This window comes from Erpetoichthys calabaricus, chromosome 8, assembly GCF_900747795.2.
Source record: "Erpetoichthys calabaricus chromosome 8, fErpCal1.3, whole genome shotgun sequence".
Classification (NCBI taxonomy): Eukaryota; Metazoa; Chordata; class Cladistia; order Polypteriformes; family Polypteridae; genus Erpetoichthys; species Erpetoichthys calabaricus.
In genome coordinates, this window is record NC_041401.2 from 142,164,054 (window position 1) to 142,190,212 (window position 26,159).

Sequence of the window (26,159 nt, forward strand, 5' to 3'; positions counted from 1 at the left end):
CATCAGCAAATCCAGACACCCATTGGTATATAACAGAGTAGGAAAACAAATCATGAATAAATGGCAAACATGTCTCTATTATAAAAGAAAATCTTGAGACGAGACTCTTGCCAAGAAATTTTTTCAAGTTTGTAGAGGGGGTTCCATCCTCCTCTCAACCAAGAAAGGTAATGTAGTACATTTTCCACGGATAACATTTAACACCAAAGGAGATCTTGATATGGCATTCGTATTAAAACGCTTAGTTTCCCTTTAGAATAGATTTTGCTATGACAATTAACAAATCACAGGGACAAACATCCGAAAAAATCAGTTTATTTATTAGAGAGAAAGAAACGATATTCACTCACAGGCAGTTATACGTTGTGTTGTCATGATGTAAGTCCAAACACTGAATCAAAATTCAATGCGATATTGACGAAAAGTTAATTCCAAATATTGTTTTTACTGAAGTTTTACAGTACAAGTGTAAGTTTAAAAAGTGTTTGCATGTTAATTCCAAAGCCAAACAGAACGAAAACGTATAACGCAACAAATACCTATATTGCAACATGAAGCATAATTTTCTTTCAATTTATTACATTTTACTATTTTTACTATGGTTAATTACTCGCTGTAATGTAAAATAGTCAGTTCTATTATCCATATGTAACAATTCCCATGAAAATAACAATCTGTTTAAATTGTATATCTGCTTTCCCATACACGAGCGGCAGAGCCGCGAAGTGGGTAGTATGGAGTGCCCGCCCAGGGGTTGGCGAATAAAGCGAGACAATTCAACACAGCAACTTACCGTGTGTTGTATGATCCGAGGGGGTTCAGGAGGTGGTGGGGGAGGTGGAGGTGGTGGAGCTGGGATTTGGTAGAATTGTACAGGAGGCAGATCTTGCTGGTGGTATTTTTTTCGGGTTCCTCCCCAAGTATGAGGTCGGCTTAGCTCATCCAGCATATGTTGCTCCTAAATAAGACCAAAAAAAAAAACACACACACACACACACACAAATTTAAGATTATCCAAAATATTTTCCTTCCAAAATGTTCAGAGAGAAGGCAATAAATTAACCACTTTGGCGAAGGCAGATGTACAGTTCAGCAGTCCCCCTGAATGCTTCATGTTCCTAATATTCACTTTCACTAATAACCAAATAATATTAGAGCAGATAATTGTAATTTCAACAATGTAGGCACTTATTTCACAACATTTTCTGACAAAAATGATACCTCCTTGTTTTTCAAAGCCTGTCATATGTTAAAACTGAAGGACATGTTTCAAGGCTAACTGTTATATTTAAAAGATAAAAGATAACAACTAAAATGAGGAATATAATTTCAAAAATTTTCAAAAGGAATCAGATCTTTTGCAGGGCTTCTTTAAAATGCAGCCAGCACCTTGGTAATTTGGTGATAGCAGCAAGATGACCCAAAGGTACACCCATGTTGCTGAGTTCCAATCCAGTGTTTAATGTTAAAAAAAACCAAAATTGCAGCTAAAATGAATTTCAGATAATTCATTAACTTTTAACATAAAATGCCAGTGTGTTTGTCTTACTGATTCTTCTCAACCATAGATTTGAGCCTTTCCTTCAAGCAGCATACAAGTGCCGTATTAATCTAGATCAAGTGCTCATTTTACCACAAGCTTTCTGAATGCCATTCCCTGGTTTCTTTTACCACCAACTTTAACTATCAAAGAATAATAATTGTGATAAACAGGTATATATAGTCTTTGCCTTACAAAACAGAGAAATAACCACTTACTGAAACTCTTCATGGAAAAACGGCAACCACCCAAGAAAAAAATTTATAGTCCGACTCCAGGTAGTCAGTCCAGTGGCCACACTTGAGCAGAAGGAAATGCAATGCTGCCCCTAAATTTGTTGTAAAGCATTACCCAACTGATGCCTCATTTAAGTTTGTTTCGGGTTGCTATGTGCCACATGCGACAAAATCAGAAGGTTCAAATAACCTTTAGACTCCATTCACCTCATTCAATAGATGTTTGCATTTGGATTATATTCCAGGCAATTTTATAGTCATTAGTTACTGTGGACAATTGTAAATAAATAGTTATAAAAGGAAATGTCAAGTATTACATTGTAGGTTAATTCTAAGTCCATTATTTGTGGACTGCTTCGTGTATAGTATTTGTATTCAAATATTGTACAGAAGAGCTTGAAAACAAGAAGATCAAGATAAAGTAAATCTTTTAATGTCAGGCAGTCATTTTGTAAATCATTTAGTTCTGAACAGGGCAGCAGGGAATGCTGGATCGTATCTCAGCTAGAATAGGGTGCTAGGCAGGAACAAACCTTAGACATGGTGCCAGTCCACCACAGGGTGAATATACACACACACACATACCCAAACACACACAAGGGACAATTTAGGACTCTGGGAGGAAACCAATGCAGACACAGGGAGAATAGCAAAATCCGTACAGATAGGACCTGGGATGCAAACCCTGGAGTCCCTACTGCGAGGCAGCAGTGTTACTACTGTGCCACTGATCTTTTAATGCTCCAGACAATTCTTTTCTTGTCAGGCAAAAGGCTGAAACTGCTCAGTAAAGATGAAAATAATAAAAGTAATATTAAATTATTTGAAGTAGTAAACATCTGTTTCTTAAGCTTCTGAGACTTGGTTTTTCTGAGCAACTTTAATTTCTCTTTTGTGTTTGTAGCACCTGATGACAGTGGAACTAAGCAGTATTTTGAAGAAAAAAGTACTTGATGAAAAACAGTGTCCTCAAATGCATACACTGGGTTTATTTTCATCTGAGGACAGAGGTTAACATTTCAAAGTGCATGTCACAACCAACCCCAGGGCTTCACCCCCTATTTAGATACGAGGTGTTAAAGTTAGTCCTTTTTACAAAACTTCAAAAAAAAAGGAGGGATTGATAAAATAGGCATGTGGTGTTATTTTTGGTTATTTTGAGGTTGCTGATCCCAAATATGATATGAGTTTTTGATATGATTATTTTCCAGTGGTCCGAACCCTATAAAAGCCACTCCCAGAAGGTTATAAATGACAAATTTTAAAGAAGCATATGGGGTATCATTTTAGTCTATTTCAACATGTTATTTTTGATTTGTGATCCTTTACTAGAGAGCTAGCTCTCTATGGACCTGTATCAGAAGGTGGAAAAATGACAAATTTGAATTATATTTGAGAATAGTTACACTTTAAATATTTAAACTGAAGCACACATTTTCATATTCCCAATATGTGACACAACTATTCTTGTTTATTACAGTATGTACTTTTACCTCATGAAGTAAATCATTACATTTATTATGACCACCCCAAATTAATGCGGCTTATGCTAAATAAGACTTTTTTAAATATTAAATTGTACCTCATGAAATGTTATTTTAGAGGTGAGTTTATTTAAACAATCCTGAACAAATGATGCACCGGGGTAGTTTAGCCAGTAGGCCTTTAGATGCCACATTCAGAGACCACTTTATTAGGTTCACCTTTGTAGTGGGAGGTACAACTCTTTTTTGCCTCTAGGCCAATCTGATATCTTCAAGACTTGGATACAAACATTGCTTATGGATTTTGGTCAATGCTGACTTAACAGCATTTTGTAGTTCCATCAGATTTTTCAGTCACACATTCAACCTCCTTTACCACTTAATTCCAAATTTGCTCTCTTTGATGGCGATCTGGTGAATCTGTGGGCCACTGGGGTAAACTGAAGTTACTATTGGGTGGAGGTGATGCACACTTTGTGACATGGAGCATTACCTTGCTGTAAGTGTGAAAACGAAACGTGCTCAAGCAGCAATATCAAATATCAAGCCTTCATAGCCAGTTACAAGGAATACATTCTAATTCATATTATTTCATAGATCCACCTACTGCCAATTCACTCTGACACTTATATATTTAATAACAAGTTTTGCTTATTTGAGCATTTTGCATCTTGCAGTCTGTGGCTGTTTAGCGACACCTCAGCACTGATCGGCTGAATCCAGATCACAGCACCGTTTGTTTCTGGCAGGATTAATGATTCACTGGTTGCGAGCACGTTCACCATAAAGGATATGAATTCCAATTGCTGTGCTCTCTCTCTGTACAATTGAGGCAAACCTATTTCTGTTTAACTGGCCTAGTTGCCTATACTGTAAAATAAGCATAAATAAAAAAGAAGCAAAAGCCAAATAGAAATACAAAGAAGAGAGACTTTGTTCAGTCTTGCAAGGGCAAGAGCACAAGCACAGGTTAATGCCTAAAGAGAAGCATCACTTTTCCTATATTGTAAAACTCTTAAGGCCAACTTTCTGCACATTTAGAATCCTAAGATTTATACTTGATATCACTTTCATGATGAAATGCATTAAAGTATTTATGTTACATTTTACAGATAAATCGTTATTTCGTTTAAATAATGAATACTGTTAATAATTGCACAGATGGGGGTGACACGGTGGTGGAGCGGTAGCACTGCTGTCTCGCAGGGAGTCATGTCGCTGGTGTTCCCTGCCTGGAGTTTGCATGTTTTCTTGCTGGGTTTCCACAGTGTGCTTTGGTTTCCTTCCAAAGATATGCAGATTTGGTGGCACTAAAATGACGCTAGTGTATGTGAGTGCTTGTATTCACCTTGTGATGAGCTGATGCCCTGTCTAGGGATTGTTTCTGCCTCGTGCCCAATGCTTGCTGGAATGGACACATCCCTGGATTGATGGATTTAATCATTAAACATCCTTTTCAGAGATATTGCGGTAAGGTGTAATTGGAATTTAATGGGTGTTCCAGGCAATTCACAAACACAGCGAAGCCGAACCTGTTCTCACCGTGATAATATCTCGCACTGACACCTGGTGGATTCCTCCAGATTTACATGAAGTATGTACGCAAGTGTAAACAGTAACATGCTTGCATAGCAGGAGCGTCCCCTGGAGCATGCGTTGCGTCGCGTGAAGTATAAACCCGGCACTTAGTGCTTGTTTATACTTCACACTCAGAGTGCGTACACGCACGCATCATGGCTGCCACACATTCCCAGTGTTCCTTTGATTCATCCTCTAAGCATGTCCCAAGAAATTAACGCAACGAGTGCGCAAGTTGCAATACAGTAATCCCTCCTCCATCGCGGGGGTTGCGTTCCAGACCCCCCCGCGAAAGGTGAAAATCCGCGAAGTAGAAACCATATGTTTATATGGTTATTTTTATATTGTCATGCTTGGGTCACAGATTTGCACAGAAACACAGGAGGTTGTAGAGAGACAGGAATGTTATTCAAACACTGCAAACAAACATTTGTCTCTTTTTCAAAAGTTTAAACTGTGCTCCATGACAAGACAGAGATGACAGTTCCGTCTCACAATTAAAAGAATGCAAACATATCTTCCTCTTCAAAGGAGTGCGCATCAGAGAGAGAGAGAGAGAAAAAATACAAACAGTCAAAAATCAATAGGGCTGTTTGGCTTTTAAGTATGCGAAGCACCGCCAGACAAAAGTACTGTAGCTGCAAGGAAGGGAGCAAGCATTTTTCAGCATTTTTTAGAGGAGTGTCCGTATCCTCTAGGCCAGTGTGCGAACAGCCCCTCTGCTCACAGCCCCTCCGTCAGAGCAAGCGAGCGAGCAAGAGAGAGAGAGGAAAGCAAACAATCAAAAATCAATACGTGCTGTTTGATCTTTTAAGTATGCGAAGCACCATGCGGGAAGCATATCTCTTGCAAAGCAGCCACATGTAAGCCCAGCAAAGAAGGGAGCAGTGTGAAGGTAATCTTTCAGTGTTTTTTGAGGAGCGGCCGTGTCCTCTAGGGGTGCGAACAGCCCCCGTGCTCACAATATATTTGAGGAGTTTTATTTAATACGTAATACACGCTGTGGTTGGGTAGATTCTCAGCCATCTGCCAATAGCGTCCCTTGTATGAAATCAACTGGGCAAACCAACTGAGGAAGCATGTACCAGAAATTAAAAGACCCATTGTCCGCAGAAATCCGCGAACCAGCAAAAAATCTGCGATATATATTTAAATATGTTTACATATAAAATCCGCGATGGAGTGAAGCCGCGAAAGTCGAAGCACGATATAGCGAGGGATTACTGTACCAGCAAAAAGTCGGGGGCGTAGTGTGATAAAACATTTTCTCTCCTGATGATATCTCGTACTGCCACCTGGTGGAATCTTCCAGATTTACGTAAAGTACGTGTGCAAGTATAAACAGTAAAACGCTTGCGTAGCAGTAGTGTCCGCTAGAGCATGCGTTGTGTCACGTGAAGTATAAACCTGGCCTAAGTCTAACATGAACAACAAAGGTTACTGAGATTCACTGCCCTTTTTTCACCTACAGATTAGAAAATTATCTGTGTAATAAGCATAAAATACATTAACCAATAATAATATTCAAAAATATTAAGAGAAAGCCTTTAATTTCCAACCACAATATACAGGTTAAAGCAGGTTAGCTTTACTGGTCACACATAGTCAGAGCAGAGATGGCAGTTGTGATTCCAGAACCTTCTGAGCTTGGACACAGATGCTACCAGTGTTGAGGAAGGCCTAAACTGACAAGGATAAGTCAAACCTGTTTAATCACTGGTTCAGTTCATTAGCTCTGTTCTGGTTCCATTCCTCTGCAGGTTTTATAACCTGCGTATACCCTTTGATAGTCCACATTTCATTCCACATATGGGAAAATCTGGGATAAGAATGGAGCAAGATCTGGCTGGGCAGGAAATCAGAACAGTTGGAGAAAACTCTCATGGACACAGGGAGAATGTACAAAGTCCACATGGACAGAGACTGGGCTGGGACCTGAACCTAGGTTCCAGGGGCTGTAAGGCAGCACTGCTAAAGACTGTGTAACCATGCTGCCTCCTTCCAGTAAGTACATGTATGAATTAATATTTCAGACCCATTTTTAGGGCACTGTGCAACAAACATAAAATGGTGAGAGAACTGAACATTGCTCCATCCATTTCTGAACCTGTTCTATGAGGGTTACTCCAAAGTTCTTGCAATACATTCTATATTTCAGTCAAAACTAACAGTAAGTTAATTTGTCATTTGTTCTTACATTAATTTGAAATGTTCCCCTTGCCGCAGCAGCATCTTTGCAAAGTGGTCCATTTTCTAGTGAATGTGCAGTTGGTCCTCAAAATGACAATGTGAATTATAAACAATGGGCTACTAGCGAATGTCTTCTGATGGAAAAACAGAATCAATAGCAAACACTAACAGGCAGTAAAAATGTCTACAGAGTCAATGATAAAAGCGCTGTTACATCTTGGGATTCATGAATAGCACATTCTGTTAAAGGCTATGCAGAGCTCACTAAGTCTTATCTCGGTTGGCCACTAACAGCAACCACTCTGATGATGCTTCAAAATGGGAATACAACCTCTTATTTTTCACTGGCACAAGACTTGAAGTGAACGAAAATGTTGTTGACAAATTATGAGCGTAGCAAATACAAGCAGTTATCTGACAAGTATGTTCAAATGATAATGATAAATGATTACCAAGAATAATATGAGTTTCATAACTTTCTGGGTAGTGCTTGTAGCTTAACAAAAATAAATAAATAAATCATGCCTCCTTTCTAAACTGATGTGTCTTTCTGCAGCACAGTAATGCAAGATCCCACACAAGACCAAGCACAGGCAGAATCATGAAAATTTATTAAGGAACTTCTTGAACACCTGCCTTCCCTAATTCTTTTTTTTAATTTATTTTTTTTCCTAATTACTGTCACTTAAGGTGGGGTTTTCCCACTAAAAGGAAAAACTCAATCTTAGGTTAAATAATAATAATACATTTTATTTACAGTATATAGCACCTTTCCAATGCCAAATCCTTAACTAATATTAATTTTATTATGCACAAAAATTAGGGAAAATAATCAAAATAATTAGGAGAAAACTTACTGAAGCAAGTAGCAACTCTAACAAAGAAAATGATTTAACAAGAACCTGGTACTTACAATATTAAAAAAGGCCCAGTATAAACTCCCAATTTCTATCAAATAATTCAAAAAAGACAAAACCAAATAATTACTCAAGGAGATACTTTGAAGCAACCAAATCATAAAGGACAAACCTAGCACTGATAAATGAAAGGCAAAAATTAAACTGTGACCAGAACCCTTCAATACTAAACAATATTCAAACGTAGTAGCACACAGTAAAAGCTCCTCAAGTAGAGAAGGAGCACAGGCACAGTTCAGAGTGTCACATCAACAAACAATAAATGAGCAAGAAACTGAAGGACAGACTGAGCTTTAAAAGGTGGTGCCTCGGGTGTCTGCACACCTGAGTAACTGGTAACAATTGGAGGCCCCGCCTCCTTGGGCTCTATTCTCTGGAAAAACCAGAAAGCAATTAAGACATAAAGGGAACAATAGGAAAAGGCAGTAGAAAAAAAAAATAGAACCAAAAGCAAAGCTGTGGAAATGTGACAGCAGAAAACAATAAGGTTAAAGTTTCAGTGAATTGTTATTTTGCAAATTTGATGAAGACAGCATAAAAAGAAATCCTACAGTATTATGTAGAAATACAGGTAGGGACTGTATTAAAAAAAGTTGGCAAGTTGTGTTGTTTAACATGTGTTTTAGCTTTCTGAAAAGAAAAAAAGATTTCTTCTCTTACATTCAAAGGCTCTTAAGTGTCAGATTATAACATTAGAAAATACAAGTTACCTATAATTTCTGTAGGATAGGTAAGAGTCATATTTAAAGGATATAGTTATTACAGAAAAGAAGAAACTTTTTTGAGTATACCATGCTTTTACATGTCAATGTGTCCTCATTCCTGAATTCTTACCCGCAGCTTTTGAAGGAGATCCCTCTTTCTTCTTAAAGCACTGTGAAGTGCATCCTCATGACCATCATAACTTCCTGTTGAAATAAAAGATTAAATGATTTCATTATGGGTCACCCATGGTCACTTAACAGAGGGTTTCAGAAGTGTTGCCCACCAAGAAAAAACTATGGTCATAAAATGTGGTGAGAAGGGAGGTAGCTGTGAAGCAGGTCGGACTTTCTGACTCTTTTAAATTGTTAGAGAGAAAGCTGTTGTGCAGTATGCCCTGGAAGCATTAGGAGGAGGTATTCTCAAAAAGTCAAAGACTTTTGGGGGTTACACTTGGCTGGGAGTGACCTAACACAGGTTTATAAGGCACTAATCCAATATCTTATATTCTATGGAAAAAACAAGCTTCCCAATTGAAAATTTCACGTGCATGATCCTCCAAGTGCTAACTACCAGCAAGACAATAGTTGTTTGAATTCACTGAATTGTGACATACTGCTGACCTCTCATCTCATTTCATTATATACAATGGAATAATAATTATGGGTCAACCAACAACAACAACAACATTTATTTATATAGCATGTAGCTCAAAGTGCTTTAAAAAAACTCCAGGGGGCTGGAGAAAAAAAAATCTGCAGGGGTTCCAGGCCACGAGACCACTCATCCCCCACTAGGCATTCTACCTAACATAAATGATCTAAATCAGTCCTCAGGTTTTAAGGCTTCACGTGGAAAAATTAGACGATGATGGTCATGTGGACCTCTGGCCTTCAATCCATCAATGTAGGGACAGCACAGTGCTTTGATCGGGTAGTGGTGGCGCAGATCGCCACCACTGAAAAACGGAAAAAGAACAGTAGAGAAAATAGAAAAAAAAAAGATAATTAAATGCATATACAGAATATCAGGGTTACAGTAAAATGCAGCTATGAGAAAGCCATGTTAAAATAATGGGTTTTCAGCAGTTTTTTAAAGTGCTCTACTGTATTAGCATGGTGAATTCCTATTGGCAAGCTATTCCAGATTTTAGGGGCATAACAGCAAAAAGGCCGCCTTACCACTTCATTTAAGTTTAGCGCTTGGAATTCTAAGCAGACACTCATTTGAAGATCTAAGGTTACGATGTGGAGTGTAAGGTGAAAGGCATTCTGAGATATAGGATGAAGTGTGAAAGGCTTTGTAAACCATAAGCAGTATCCATCCATCCATTTTCTAACCCGCTGAATCCGAATACAGGGTCACGGGGGTCTGCTGGAGCCAATCCCAGCCAACACAGGGCACAAGGCAGGAAACAATCCCGGGCAGGGTGCCAACCCACCGCAAGACACACACAAACACACCCACACCCACACACCAAGCACACACTAGGGCCAATTTAGAATTGCCAATCCACCTAACCTGCATGTCTTTGGACTGTGGGAGGAAACCGGAGCGCCCGGAGGAAACCCACGCAGACACGGGGAGAACATGCAAACTCCACGCAGGGTGGACCCGGGAAGCGAACCCGGGTCTCCTAACTGCGAGGCAGCAGCGCTACCACTGCGCCACCGTGCCGCCCCATAAGCAGTATTTTAAAGTCAATTCTAAATGACACAGGTAACCAGTGTGGTGACATCAAAACTGAAGAGATGTGCTCGGATTTTCTTTTTCTAGTTAAGATTATGGCAGCTGCATTCTGCACTAATCATAATTGATTCATGTCTTTCTTGAGTACTTCTGAGAGGAGTGTGTTACAGTAATCTAGCTGACTAAAAACAAAAATGTGAACTAATTTTTCAGCATCTTTCAAAGGTTATAAGAGGTCTAACTTTTGCTATATTTCTTAAGTGAAAAAGTGCTGTCCTTGTAATCTGATTAATATGCGATTTAAAATTCAGGTCAGAGTCTATAATTACCCCTAAATTCTTTACCTCTGTCTCAACTTTTAAGCCTAATGGATCAAGTTTATTTATAATGCCCTCATTATATCCATTTTTTCCAATCACTAAGATCACATTTTGTGGTTGTATTGCACGGTAGTTTAGTGTGACACCCAATTAATGAGTTCCATTTGCTTTTTCTTCTCATGTAAAATTTTAATACTAATGTGCACCTTCCTTTTAGGCTGATTGAGAAGTAAAGCAACAGAAATCTTCTACGAAATTCTCTTGTGGACATAAACATGAAAAAAACAAAGTGGGAAAGTGTGACCTCACAACAGACAACTCCATGGCATGTGTACAAACACTAGTTAGAAAGCTTATTGTAATTAGGATTTGGTAGGTTTATGAAAAGGTCAGTTAAAAATGATGTGGGTCAGTCACTAAATGCAAAGAAAAACAGGACACTTGACCCTTAGTAAAAAAATCCTGGCAATTGTTTCAAATTGTTTTCCTATTTTGAAAATTTCCCTTTGTCCTGGGACCATGTATATCTGTAGTAGAAGGGTGTTGTAGCATGCTAGCCAATATGGATACAATGAGAAATCAAGCAAAATGACAGCTTTCATTGGCTAACTGAACTGATCACAATATGCAAGATTTCAAAGCAGGTCAGGCTTCTTCTTCAGGCAAGTTTGATCAGTTTTAAATAAGTAGGATGAACTTTTATGAGTCATGAAGAGCCAAGAAACTTCAGGTACTGTGGCTTTTGTTGACTGCTGAGAACCTCTTAAACTTCTTTCTTCAGATACTATTTTAATACAATCAGATGGAATGGAAAGGGCAGGAGGGGTCTGGAATGAGTGATTGGATAATGGTGAAAAAGTGAGCACATTCCAATTAAAACTAAAATGTGTTATCTAGTCATTGAACTGCAGAACAAATTTGTCCATGTTACTGTGTAGAGAGATAAGTTACATCATCCTGATTAATATTTATTAACTCAGGAACAGAAATGATTCCTACTTTATAAATATTCTAATGAATGAATCATTCTTTCCCTAAAATGCTGTTGGCCTAACCAGGGGAACATAAAAATGAACAAACTTCAGTTAGTATGTTGGATTTGTGGATACGCGCTGGACTTACTCTGTTTGCCTTCAGTACAACTAAGCAGATCTGACCATGCCTTTTATCCCACCTACAAGCCTGTGATGACAGCAGCAGTTCTCTTGTTGTTGTCTCTTTTTATGTTTTATATATACATATATATTATTACTTTTTATATATTTTTTGTTATATATTTTTATGCATGTGCACCTGGGGACCACCTTCCTGGCTCTGATGAGTTAAACAATACCACTATAGGAAAGGGGGGGTGGGCTGTGGTTTACAGTAGCTTCTCTTTCCATCACAAGAAGACTTAACAAGGATGCCTAGCCCTGCCCACGTTGCTTCAAGTTGGCCATTCTGCTCTGGACGCCATAAAAACAATTGTCCCTTGGAAAACAGCATTCATTGGGATCCAAAGCATCATAATGGATAGAGCTCCTGTTGATACAACCTTTAAGATACAACTTTTTGCACCCTGGGCACTGCTTTTGTTATTTTGCTAGAGTTTATTAAAATGGGTAGCCTGGCTGGTGCCCCAACATTCCTTCTTTGTAGCCTTTGGTCTGTTCTTCGGTCATTTTATATATATATATATATAGCTTCTGTAAAGTTTTAATGTGAGAGAGTGACAAATAAAGTCACATAAAGTATGTCTGTCTGTCTGTTTATCCATTTGCAGTTACCATCATCACCCACATTGGAATTAAAACACAAGATAGACTAAACACAACAACATCACACCAACCCAAGAACACCAAATAGAAACACAGTTTAAAGACATCACACATGACTTAGACTTATTAACATAGTATAAGAAGAACAATACATGAGGAAAACTGCAAAGAAACAAATATCTCTCAAATATTTGAGAGAAAAACAACACACACAAAACATGAAAAGCAGAATGAAAATATAGACACAGCCATAGATATACTTTAACAAAAACTTGTAATTTTTGATTAAACACAGAGACTCAAACATATGAATTATACAAAGTACAAAAACAACAAAATTCACAGTTCCAAAACTATTTTACAGACACATACTGAATAACACAACAATAGAAACCAATTGAACCCCAACACCGGAAATCCACACCCAATACTAGTCTTACCTCTGGTCTAATGTGGTTCAGCATAATAGCACAGCAATTTAAATCAAGGAAGAGCAACAAAACATGGACAATATAAATGCAATGAACTTAAAGCAAATCACCTTAGTAGATCTTACATAAACAATAAGGAAAATACACAACAAAAAGGCACTGGGCATGGATGGAGTTCACAATCAGAATCAGAATCACTTTTATTCGCCAGTACTTAATATACAGGAATTTGACTTGGTAGATTTGGAGCTTCTTATAACAGAACACTTCTTATAACAGAACACAATATCACATACAAATAACATAAATACTGCGGTGGGTTGGCACCGTGCAAATCCCGTGTTTGTTTGTCTTCATTGTTGTTTGGCACCCTGCCCGGGATTGGTTCCTGCCTTGTGCCCTGTGTTGGCTGGGATTGGCTCCAGCAGACCTCCGTGACCCTGTGTTCGGATTCAGCGGGTTGGAAAATGGATGGATGGATAACATAAATAGCATAAGTAAAAAAGAAATAGTACAGTAATAAAGGAGATGTGCAAATGATGATGTGCAAGTAAAAGTGTGAGTGTGTAGTGTGTATGCACATGCACACACATACAGTGTATGTTACTGTACACACACACACACCTTCATACAATATATGACAGAACACATGAATATACAAAGAAGACAGGCTAAATTACTGGATTGAGAGGGCTATGGCTCTGGGAAAGAAACTATTGAGGTGTCTGTTTTAGTTTTCATTGACCTGAAGCGTTTACCAGAGGGGAGTTTTGGGAATAAGTGATGAGCTAGGTGAGATGAATCCATGGTGATCTTTTTGACATGGTTAGTGACATGAGATGTATACAGGTCTGCCACAGACAGAAGAGCTCAGCCAATTATTTTCTCAGCGGACCTCACAATATACTGTAATTTATCTTTGGAGTGTGCCGTTACTGAACCAAACCAGATAACAATGGAGAATGTGATTACACTTTCAATTATGACTTTGTAAAACTGAACTAGGATTGGCTGGGAATTATTTAATTTCTATAGTTGGCATAAGAAGCACAATTGCTGTTGAGCCTTTTTAGTGATGGAAGTGGTGTTAAAGTCCCAGCTGAGAGTGCTTGTGATAGTTGTGCCCAAAAATTTTAAAGATTCCACCGTATTGACTGCAGAATCATTGATTTCTAGTGGGAGAGGTTGTAACTGCTGTTTTTAAGAAAGTCAATGACCATTTCTACCATTTCTTGGTGGTATTGAGCAGTAGGTTGTTGGAAGCACACCAAGACACAAGATGAGACACCCCTTTTCTATAAGGTGTTTCATTGTCATTAGTAATTAGACCGATAATTGTGGTGTCATCAGTGAAGTTAATGATTTTAACTAAAGGATCAGTGGACCTACAGTTATTGGTGTAAAAGGAATAACGTCGGGGGGAGAGTACACAGCCTTCAGGGGCACCTGTGCTAATATGGAGAAAGTCTGAGAGGTGGAATCCCACACATTTGTTTCTGGCTTATCAGAAACTGTAAATCCATTTACAGATGGAAGGATTCAGTTCATTCTGTAGACGTTTATATAACAACAGTCCAGGGGCAATGGTGTTAAAGGCTGAACTGAATTCTACAGACAGTATTCTGGCATATGGTCCTTTACAGACTAGTTTCTGGTATAAAAGGTTCACCACTCTGCACTCGGTACTTGCAGACAAACTGATATACATTATACACAAATCACAAGAGACACCACAGTTTTAAACATAAGGCATTGCATACATGAAACCCAAATTACAGCAAATCCCGTGTTTGTTTGTCTTCATTGTTGTTTGCCATTGTTTGCTACTTTTTTTGAATAATATGGAGAGCAAAAGTTGTGAGGAAGGACTGCTGGACCTATGCCCTTTGTCTCCCACAGCATCAGAGCTAATCGCTGGACTGTCAGCAAAGTTGGGGAAAGAGCAAATAATCCTGGCTGTGCAATAGATACAAACCTTATCACCCTTCTATCATCATTGGCAAAATAAAATCGCTGGTGAATAAAATGGACATGCTCTCAACGCTAAACAGAAGCTAAAGGGAATACAAACTCAGTAGTCTCATGTGCTTCATGAAGATGTGGCTTAGAGCTGAATCTCTGGACTCCCTTGTTGTATTGGATGAACTTAAAATCATGCAGATGGACAGAAATGGGCACTAAAGAGTAGGAAGAAGGCAGTGCACTTACTGTTTTTATGAATGAAAAATGGTGCAACCCCAGACACAATTAAATCACAGGTATGCAACCCAAATGTTGAGCTACTCAAGGTGAGCTTGTAGCCTTATTATTAGCTGAGGGAGTTTTTACGTCCCCCACTCTGCAGTCAATGCAACCAAAACAGACACAGTATATTCTGTGGTAAGCAAACTCACTATTGACCATCCCAGTGCATTCATTACAATTTCTTTTGTGTCTGCCTTTGCAATTTTTACTAGTTTGTGGACTGTACAACAAGGGAAAACAGGATCCTGTACTTGTTATAATGTATGCCAATGTTAAAGATGCTTATATTTATTTTTCTTTGCCACCTTTGAGCTGATCTGACCATGATTTAGTACAGCTCAAACCCTCATATAAACCCATTGTCTAGAAGCAGCCAGTCATTACAAGGACCAAGCAGAAATGGACATCGGGGAAAGAAAGCCTTTGAACACACAGATTGTGACATGCTTTATGAGTGACAAGTGGTTAGGACATTAAGGGACATTAAGGTTTTGTGTGGATAACACAGTTCCCACAAAGCCAGTGCGCTGTTTTCTCAACATCAAACCATGGATCACAAAAGACCTCAATCCCTACTAAATAGCAAGAAGAGGGCCTTCAGGTCTGGAGATAAGGAGGAAATCAAGCAGGTGCAGTCAGAACGAGGGGAAAGCTCACTACAGTGACAAACTGAACCAGTTCTTCAACAGATTTGACTTATCTTTGTCAGTTCAACACACCCCCAAAACAATGCTAGCCTCTGTGTGCAAGCTCAGAACGGTTGTGGAATCCCAACTGCCATCTCAACCCTATAATTATATCACACTTGTGGTCTCCAGCCTTCTTCCACTTTCTGGACTGGCTGTCACAAGTAGGAGAGAGCTAGAACACTGCATGAACAAGACTGTGGGGTCAAATGAAATCAGCAGGCAGCTCCATGGGGTCTTTCAGAATTTCTTCTTCCTTTCCCAGTGTTTTCAGAAGGTTCTCCAGCTGTGGAAAACATCTTATGTGGCCCCAGTGCCAAAGAAAGGGCATTCCAGTGATCCCAAGGATCCAGTTGTTCTTACTTCATACACCAAGAAGACCTTTGAGTGGCTGGTCCTGAAACAGCTTCATCACTTGGTTTCAGAACACCTTCAACATCTGCAGTTTGACTAACAGGCATATGTAGGTGTTTACAATGCCCTGATCCACAGCAATGGCAGCAGCAACATTTAGTTATATAGCACATTTTCATACAAACAAATTTAGCTGCTTTACAAGATGAATTAAAGGTATATGTTTAAAAGCAAAATAAAAATTGAATTGCAGTAGAACAATTAGTCCCATTTTGCTTTAAAGCTGCTCATTTTCTCCATTAAACACAGTCAGCCTTTAATTTATGGGAAATGGAAAGGTAACACACATCACAAGTGGAAACAAATGAGGTGAAAATTCATTCATGACTTGCCGGGGAATGCACTTGCCACAGGGACCCTGAATGTTTTCTTTCTTTTTCCCTCTTCGGGGTTTGAGAGCCACCTGCTTGTTCGGCTTATTTATTTATTTCATCATCAATCACCTTCTTTTTGTCTTCCAGATTATTCTTCTCTTCCTGATGTAATTTCTTTAATCAGTCACACTTTTCACAGAACTCTTTCTCTGTTTCCTTTTCTTTTACTTACTGAACAAACATCTGTCACATCTCCTCCTCCTTCTTTTTTTGCAATTGTCTCATGAACTCATTTTGTTTGGATTCATGCATTTCCTGCAGGTTTACTGTCATTGTCCGTGTCCTTGAATTCCATCTCTTTAAGTCTGCACCGTTTGTACAGCTCAAAACGGTGAGTATATGTCTGCTCCCAAAGATCCTTCATATTTACATTAACCAACATCTCTCTGAGTTTCACAAAGTCACAGTGATTCTCATTTTTCACTTGCATATGCTCTACAGAGCCCACTCCCACTTTGACAAAGCTGGCACCCACAGTCAGGATAATGTTCTTTGACTTGACTTTAACACCATTCTGCTTCATCAACTGGAGAAAAAGATCAAGGCTATGCCCCCACAATCTTCTGAATCGTGGACTACCTGAACATTTCTAAGGCTCAGGGACTGTGTGTCAGGAATGGTGGCGTGTATCCTTGTGGCACCTCAGGGAAATGTCCTGTTCACCAACTACACAATGGACTTTCAGTATAATACCATTACTCTGCCATCTACTGAAATTCTCAGATGACTCCCCTATCATAGGCTGCATTTATAAAAAATTCTTTGTATTATTTATCCTATGAGTCTATATATTTGCTTTTTATGTTTCTGGGAAAAAGTAGTGGAAGATAGGTTAAGAAGGGAGGTGATGATTAGTGAGCAGCAGTATGATTTCATGCCAGGAAAGAGCACCACAGATGCAATGTTTGCTCTGAGGGTGTTGATGGAGAAGTATAGAGAAGGCCAGAAGGAGTTACATTGCATCTTTATGGACCTGGAGAAAGCATATGACAGGGTGCCTTGAGAAGAGCTGTGATATTGTATGAGGAAGTCGGGAGTGGCAGAGAAGTACGTAAGAGTTGTACAGGATATGTACGAGGGAAGTGTGACAGTGGTGAGGTCTGCGGTAGGAGTGAAAGATGCATTCAAGGTAGAGGTGGGATTACATCAGGGATCAGCTCTGAGCTCTTTCTTATTTGCAATGGTGATGGACAGGTTGACAGACGAAATTAGACAGGAGTCCCTGTGGACTATGATGTTTGCTGATGAAATTGTAATCTGTAGCGATAGTAGGTAGCAGGTTGAGGAGACCCTGGAGAGGTGGAGATATGCTCTGGAGAGGAGAAGAATGAAGGTCAGTAGGAACAAAACAAAATACATGTGTGTAAATGAGAGGGAGATCAGTGGCATGGTGAGGATGCAAGGAGTAGAGTTGGCAAAGGTGGATAAGTTTAAATACTTGGGATCAACAGTACAGAGTAATTGGGATTGTGGAAGAGAGGTGAAAAAGAGAATGCAGGCAGGGTGGAATGGGTGGAGAAGAGTGTCAGGAGTAATTTGTGACAGATGGATATCAGCAAGAGTGAAAGGGAAGGTCTACAGGACGGTAGTGAGACCAGCTTTGTTATATGGGTTGTAGACAGTGGCACTCACCAGAAAGCAGGAGACAGAGCTGGAGGTAGCAGAGTTAAAGATGCTAAGATTTGCACTGGGTGTGACGAGAATGGATAGGATTAGAAATGAGTACATTAGAGGGTCAGTTCAAGTTGGACGGTTGGGAGACAAAGCCAGAGGGACAAGATTGCATTGGTTTGGACATGTGCAGAGCAGAGATGCTGAATATATTGGGAGAAGGATGTTAAGGATAGAGCTACCATGTAAGAGGAAAAGAGGAAGACCTCAGAGAAGGTTTATGGATGTGGTGAGAGAGGACATGCAGGTGATGGGTGTAACAGAGCAGATGCAGAGGACAGAAAGTTATGGAAAAAGATGATCCGCTGTGGCAACCCTTAATGGGAGCAGCCGAAAGAAGATGAAGAAGAAGATGTTTGCATTTATATTTTCCCTTACGATTAATAAAACGTATCAAATGTAATCTAATCTACTCTAAAAGACACCACAGATCCCAAAATCTACAAATTTATCATCTGTCTGCCTGTGCTCTACAAAATACTTTCTGCAGGCATAGCAAATAAAATACTCGCACACATCACAGATAATGATATACAGATAATGATATTATGTCATGTCTGGGAACTATTTTCCAGACTCTAAGGAGGTAAGCATTTCCACCTTGGGATGAGAGGGGGCGCTGACACTAACGTTGTCCTCTCCTTTTCTCGAGCTGAAAGCCACCACCCAAGGAGGACACCTAATTACATGCCAAAGTCTGAGAAGGCTCTTCTCCTTCCTGCCCCATCCCAGAAGGATGCTTTTCACATTGACTTGACTGCCGCTAAAGACAGAGCTCCCTGTAATTGATACTTGAGTCTAAAGGCAGTCTAGCCACTTGTTTGATTTCTGTTATATGGGTCAGAATACATTTTGCATAATAATAATATAGTATTTGGAAAGTTATACAATAGTCAAAAACATAAGGCATCAATTATTTAATACATTTCATTTACCACCTCTCTCATGCACAAAGTGCTTAAATTTCCTTGAAGCATGAATCTGGTAAATAAACATTAACAAAAGAAATAGGTAAGAAATTGTCATTATCAAAAAAGAACAAGAGCTTGTAAACACTAGAAAATAGAAATATGAAAATAAATCCAAATTAAAACCATAGACCATGGACCCACCTGAGCCTGGGCTTGGGCTACTTATAGCCTATTATAAGTGATGAATCGATGACTCCAGTGAAACTGAATCCTCAGGAAAACTTTTAAAAAAATCTCAAAATTATTCCATTTTGAGACCAATGAAATTCACCAAAAAAGGAAGGTGTTAATTATATATAAAAAAACTTTTTTCCTTTTATTTTCATCTCTTCTACAATCTTGTCCTAATGTTGAAACAAAGACTACAGTTCCCATATGGATCAGACAGAAGGAGAACACTGGGGTTCATAGGGTGTTGCCTTGATCATGAACAAATTTTAAACATGAGCATCAGAAAAAGCACAATCTCATCTGAGACTGGAGCCTCACTGGATTACAGCTTTTGTCTAGGAGTATTGGTTTTTTCATGTTGAATTTCCAAAAGTCACTTTTCCCTTTCTCATTTTCATCTGAACCCTTTGTGAGAAATTACAGTGTACAGTGTTGCCAGACTCTTAGGAAGCAATGGTTTCTTTCTTCTACCAACCATCACCAGAACAACATTAAAAACTTTAAAACCTCTTTTTAGTGTATTTTGGGATTGCAAAATCACAAGCAAAATTAATTTTAATGTAAATTTCTTTAACCTGTATGTGAAAGGGTTAGAGTTAGGGTTAGCTACCTAGTTCTAGCAACCTATTATAGTTTGTGATGTTATTATATTTTAAATAACCTATGGAGTAAGATTTGGCTCACCAGGCAGTGGTGGAATGGTTGGTCAAGCGTGCGGAGTGGAATTTTATTGTATTTTCTTCACACGATAATAAATCTGAAATAATCAGATTGCACTCTAGTTTTTATTAAAACAAAGCAATACATTTTTTTAAAAAGCCAACAGAACTGTCCACCTGCATATTGTTCTTGATTTTACAATACCAATCAACCGCTAGCATTGCACACATTTGTGGAGTGTTATGTGCACATATGATAAGAAAAATACTGATGAAACTAAAAAAAGGACAAATAATGCGATAGACCTGCGGAATGAATCACAATTGTTTTCTATAGTGCACACTTATTTGCTCTTGTTTACAATATGATAGACAGGGAAAGACTGAGAATGGAATTTTTGAGTGAGTAAAAGTAATTGGTAACTTTTGCTTTCTCTTGCTGGTAGGCATTTATTCAAATCCATTTTATGATAAGGCTTTTGAAACTTTAGGTTTTGATGCCAATACAGAGTTGTGATTTGTAGCAATTGTAATTGAAGTTTGAACTACTCTTTTTTAAAACATTACCTAATATTACTACAGGTGCTTTTTGTGAAATCCCCGGGGGCCCTCACACAGGAGATGCTTTCCTCAGTCCATATTTAAAAACTATGCTGAGTCATGTAAACACACTAGCTGCTAGCCAGCCGCTAGCTCAGCTAACAATTCTAATAATAATAATAATACAACTAATAATGTCAAACAGGCACAAGTGTTGCAAAAGTGTTGCATGCTGTTGCCTGGCCACAGAAAATGAGAAGCAAGACAATAAAGTATTCCAGGATAAGGTGTGACACTATTATTGTCTCTGTTAATAGTAGTTATATTGTGTCTGAACTGGGATAGGCAGGGCAAAGTACATACCATATTTGCATTTCCATGTTTCCAGCTTATTGTTTAAATTAATTGTTCCCTAGAGTGCTGAAATTTGTTGTTTAATGCACCAATTTATTCAGATTGTACATTTCTGTATTATGGGAATCAGATCTAACAATGGTTGTGGATATAAAAAAAAGGATTTTACCTCAGAAATACTGTACATCAAGGAAACAAAGATAAACAGTAGATATAAAACTGTAAGATATTAATTTTATGTAACAGAATTTGGTTTTGGAAGTCTAAGCACCTTCTTTATTTGTCCATGTAAATTCACAAACATTACAATGTTACATTATTGGATTATGAGGTGCTGAAGTGTATCCTGTCAGCATCATACATATAGAGAGCCTCAGCTGTGAATACTGTATGTTTTATCAGTTCACCACTGGCCGCATTCAAGTATCCACCCCATTTACTCATACCAGGCCAGTCAAAAGTTGCCAGTCATCTTAATATGTACATCTCTGGATGAAGGAGAAAAGGAAAAAATACTTGTGGACATGGTATGCTGCAGAGAAGTGATGTGAATGCAAATAAAAGCAAAATTAGACAGAATATCGTGTTCTAGTTCACATAAAACAAAACATATTAAGTAGAATAGTGAAACTATAGCAAAAAGGGATTCCAAAAGACAACATTGGCCCAGTCCCAACACCACCCTCTATTTCCAAATTCCTTACTTGAAGTAGAGTATGCCGTTTCTGATCTCTCATCTGCATTCTCTCGTTCATTCTCTAACTTCTGTCAAAATAAAAAAAATCAAAAACATCACTGTCTGAAATTGCTTCAAAAATAGATTTGACATAAGGAGCTCTTTTCCTAGCCAGTTAAACTCTCTGCAAACTTTACTAACAATTTAAGATTAGATCTTAGTACTATATGTCACAATATTTATATTTCTTAAAACTTTCACTGTATTCTGTGCAATAACAATAACCTTTAACTTGAAGGCAGGTAAGAAATAAAAATTTTTAATTTTAAAGTTTTTTCTATCTAGTCTTCTGAAACTCATTTCTGTTTTAAGCAGACCACATATTGCCTTAAAATCCACAACCAGCTTATTTATCCATAGACCACTTTGACCTCTTTAACATTCCATGTCTTATGTACTTTATTTTGCTGCACTGCAAACAGGATTTGCGGTCTGAAGTGGAAAATCAAAATAGCCAACCAGCCACCATGAAGACCTGGGATAAGGTACTGTTTGGCTCAAAAGCAGAAAGATGACTTCTATGTTTATGCGTTTATGAAGTAAACATCTTTCCTCATTGTTTATACCCAGAAAGGAATTTTCCTAAATGATCGATAGTAAAGCAATGATGTTACAAAGGTAAAAAAATGAAATAAAAATTAACAGTGGGATGAAAACAAAAACAACTGGCAAAAATAAGCATTCCTGACATTTGTTGCCATGATGTCACATGTCATGCACAAGGCTTATCACTTGTCCACTAACACAAAGCATTTAAGCAACTAAGTATTCAAAGAGGGTGGTATATATGAGAAATAAATGCAATCACCATAATAACAATACAAGTATAAACAAAAACAAAGCAATATTTCTACTGCTAGCATGTCACTAGTGTGTTTGGCAACTTGCATTTGCTGGTGTGATGCCTGGCAGTTTGATCATGTGGTTTTATCGGTCAACTTATTTATGACAATAATTATCTAATCTGTATAATCTTTTATTGTGCAGACTTTGTTTATAAAGAAAAAAAAACTTTTGTTAACCCAGGTTTCATAGCTTTTTGACTTTGGTTTTGACACAGATTTGCTTTCAGCTTCATGCTTATATATTCTTTATGTTTTGTTGCTGTTTAATTAGATGTTGATGGCAGACCTCTGCCCTGGACCTTTGCCTCACTCACAGAAGCTAGTCTGACGTATTTGGTCCTCTTTATGAACAGATTAAATTAGTCATGATATACTGTAGATACACTCTTGTTCCTTGACAATCATCCTCTTCTGCATTAACAAAATGTACATATGCAGAAGAAAATGAAAGACAATATCAACAAACTAAACCTCATTTTGCAAAAGACATTTTCTCTGTGGAATGAATTGAATTTTTTTTTCTTTCCTAAGCCAATACCTGACAATATTTATCCTTAAATATAGCCTGGTGAATGGCAACCTTTGATTTCTTTTAAACACGTGGTCTTTTTTCACAGTCCTCTTTTTCATGATTTCATATAATAATTTCAAAAACAACTGGTATATTTGATTAACAACTTTTACTAATTATATACAGTACTGTGCAAAAGTTATAGGCAGGTGTGAAAAAATGCTGTAAACAAAGAATGCTTTCAGAAATATAAATAAAGATTGTTTATTGTTATCAATTTACAAAATGCAAAGTGAGCGAACAAAAGAAAAATCTAAATCAAATCAATATTTGGTGTTACTACCTTTTGCCTTCAAACCAGCATCAATTCTTATAGGTACACTTGCACAAAGACAGGGATTTTGTAGGATTATAGTCAGGTGTATGATCAACCAATTATACCAAACAGGTGTTAATGATCATCAATGTCACACGTAGATTGAAACACAGTCATTAACTGAAACAGAAACAGCTGTGTAGGAGGCTTAAAACTCGGTGAGGAACAGCCAAACTCTGCTAACAAGGTGAGGTTGTGGAAGACAGTTTCATGTCATGGCAAGATTGAGCACAACAACAAGACACAAGGTAGTTATACTGCATCAGCAAGGTCTCTCCCAGACAAAGATTTCAAAGCAGACTGGGGTTTCAAGATGTGCTGTTCAAGTTCTTTTGAAGAAGCACAAAGAAACGGGTAACACTGAGGATCATAGACGCAGTGGTCGGCCAAGGAAACTTAGTGTAGCAGATGAAAGACACATCAAGCTTATTACCCTTCGAAATCAGAAGATGTCCAGCAGTGCCATCAGCTCAGAACTGGCAGAAACCAGTGGGACCCAGGTACACCCATCTACTGTCCAGAGAAGTCTGGCCAGAAGTCTTCATGGAAGAGTTTCAGCCAAAAAGCCATACCTCTGACGTGGAAACAAGGCCAAGCGACTCAAGTATGCATGAAAACATAGGAACTGGGGTGCAGAAAAATGGCAGCAGGTGCTCTGGACTGATGAGTCAAAATTTGAAATATTTGGCTGTAGCAGAAGGCAGTTTGTTCATCGAAGGGCTGGAGAGCGGTACAATAATGAGTGTCTGCAGGCAACAGTGAAGCATGGTGGAGGTTCCTTGATCATTTGGGGCTGCATTTCTGCAAATGGAGTTGGAGATTAGGTCAGGATTAATGGTGTTCTCAATGCTGAGAAATACAGGCAGATACTTATCCATCATGCAATACCATAAGGGAGGCGTATGATTGGCCCCAAATTTATTCTGCAGCAGGACAACGACCCCAAACATACAGCCAAAGTCATTAAGAACTATCTTCAGCGTAAAGAAGAACAAGAAGTCCTGGAAGTGATGGTATGGCCCCCACAGAGCCCTGATCTCAACATCATCGAGTGTGTCTGGGATTACATGAAGAGACAGAAGGATGTGAGGAAGCCTACATCCACAGAAGATCTGTGGTTAGTTCTCCAAGATGTTTTGAACAACCTTCCAGCCGAGTTCCTTCAAAAACTGTGTGCAAGTGTACCTAGAAGAATTGATGCTGTTTTGAAGGCAAAAGGTGGTCACACCAAATATTGATTTGATTTAGATTTCTCTTTTGTTCATTCACTGCATTTTGTTGATTGATGAAAATAAATGATTAACACTTCCATTTTTGAAAGCATTCTTTGTTTACAGCATTTTTTCACACCTGCCTAAAACTTTTGCACAGTACTGTATATATATATATATATATATTATATATTGTAGGAGACAAGCTAGGATGCCCCTGAAATGGAAGGATTGGGGAAGGCACTTTTCCCAGGACACTGCCTCCCCCAAAATGCTAGATGGCAGCTCCCCTGGAGTGTAATGGTGCTCCGGATCCCCGCAGGGCATCCTGGGACTTGTAGTTTGGTTTCTCAGCCAGGAGCAGCTGTGAGAGGAACGGAGGAGCCATGTCTCATACATAGCCCGGAAGTACTCCCAAGTCACAAGGACAGAAGTCCCGAAGCACTTTCGGGCTGAAGAAAAAAGCCGGTTTTCCATCTGACCCGGAAGTGCAGGCAAGTCATGTGAACAGAAGAGGAGAAACACTTCCAGGTCAAAGGACTGCTGGAGAGTCAGGTGGATGTGGACAAAGCTTGCTGGGTGGTGCAGTGGAGAAAGAAAGAGAGAATTGTGTTTATTTATTTGTGGCTGTGGTGCTTGGGGCACTGTATAAGAAGAAAGAAGAATAAAAAGTAACTTCTTGGTGCTTTTAATCTGTGACCCTGTATCTGTCTGTTGGGGTTAAAGGGGGACAACAGTGACCCCTAGCGTCCAGTTCTTACAATATACAGTAATCCCTCACCTATCGTGGGGGTTACGTTCCAGAGCCCCCCGCGATAGGTGAAAATCCGCGAAGTAGCGACCTATATTTATTTTATTATTTATACATATTTTAAGGCTTTATAAACCCTTCCCACACTCTTATAAACCTTTCTCACTCTCTTGTTAACCTTTCCCACGCTCTTATAAACACTTCCTATGCTCTTAAACACTTTCTACATTTTTAAACACCTCAGACCAACACTGCACACTGCACGCAGCGATCAGACGTCAATGTGTCTGCACTCGCTTTGTGAAGGGGGGCAGCTGAACTCACGCTGAGCAGAAATGGACTTTGTGCTGCTTCTGCCAAAATGCCTGCTTGTCGCTCTGCGCGAGGAGTGTGTGTGTGTGTGTGTGTGTGGGTGTGTGAGAGCTGAACGCACCTTCACTCAAACCCCCCCTCCCTGGAAGCACAGTACGCTCCTGCCACTTCGCATTGTCAAGGGGGTGGGGAGCTGAATGAACACTAAGGAGAAGTGGACTTTGTGCTGGCTTTGTGCTGCTTGTCGCTCTGCGTGTCAATAATTTTAAGCCTGTACATCACCAATTTTCCTGTCTCACTGTCTTGTCTTGCGTGAAGTTAAAATGTTTTATAATAGTGAGATGTTACTCATATCCTTAGCCCGACATCCACATATCATATGTGTTAACAAAGTGTGTTTTATAAGTTTACATGTGTTTAAAGCATGTGGGATGGGTATTTTAAGGCTTAAACTATAAAAATGTTTATTTATATGGTCTTTCTATA

At 38.8% G+C, this 26,159-nt stretch overlaps 1 protein-coding gene across 1 annotated transcript in view; it reads right to left on the reverse strand.

Moving 5' to 3' along the window:
- Positions 1-26,159, reverse strand: part of zgc:112416 (uncharacterized protein LOC550509 homolog) — a 94,420-nt gene that overhangs the window by 42,111 nt on the left and 26,150 nt on the right. Inside the window, exons 2-4 of the mRNA XM_028808254.2 lie at positions 21,636-21,696; positions 8,780-8,853; positions 794-958 (exon numbers count right to left, since the gene is read on the reverse strand). Coding sequence (XP_028664087.2) covers positions 794-958; positions 8,780-8,853; positions 21,636-21,696 — 300 coding nt within the window. The remainder of the gene's footprint in view (positions 1-793; positions 959-8,779; positions 8,854-21,635; positions 21,697-26,159) is intronic.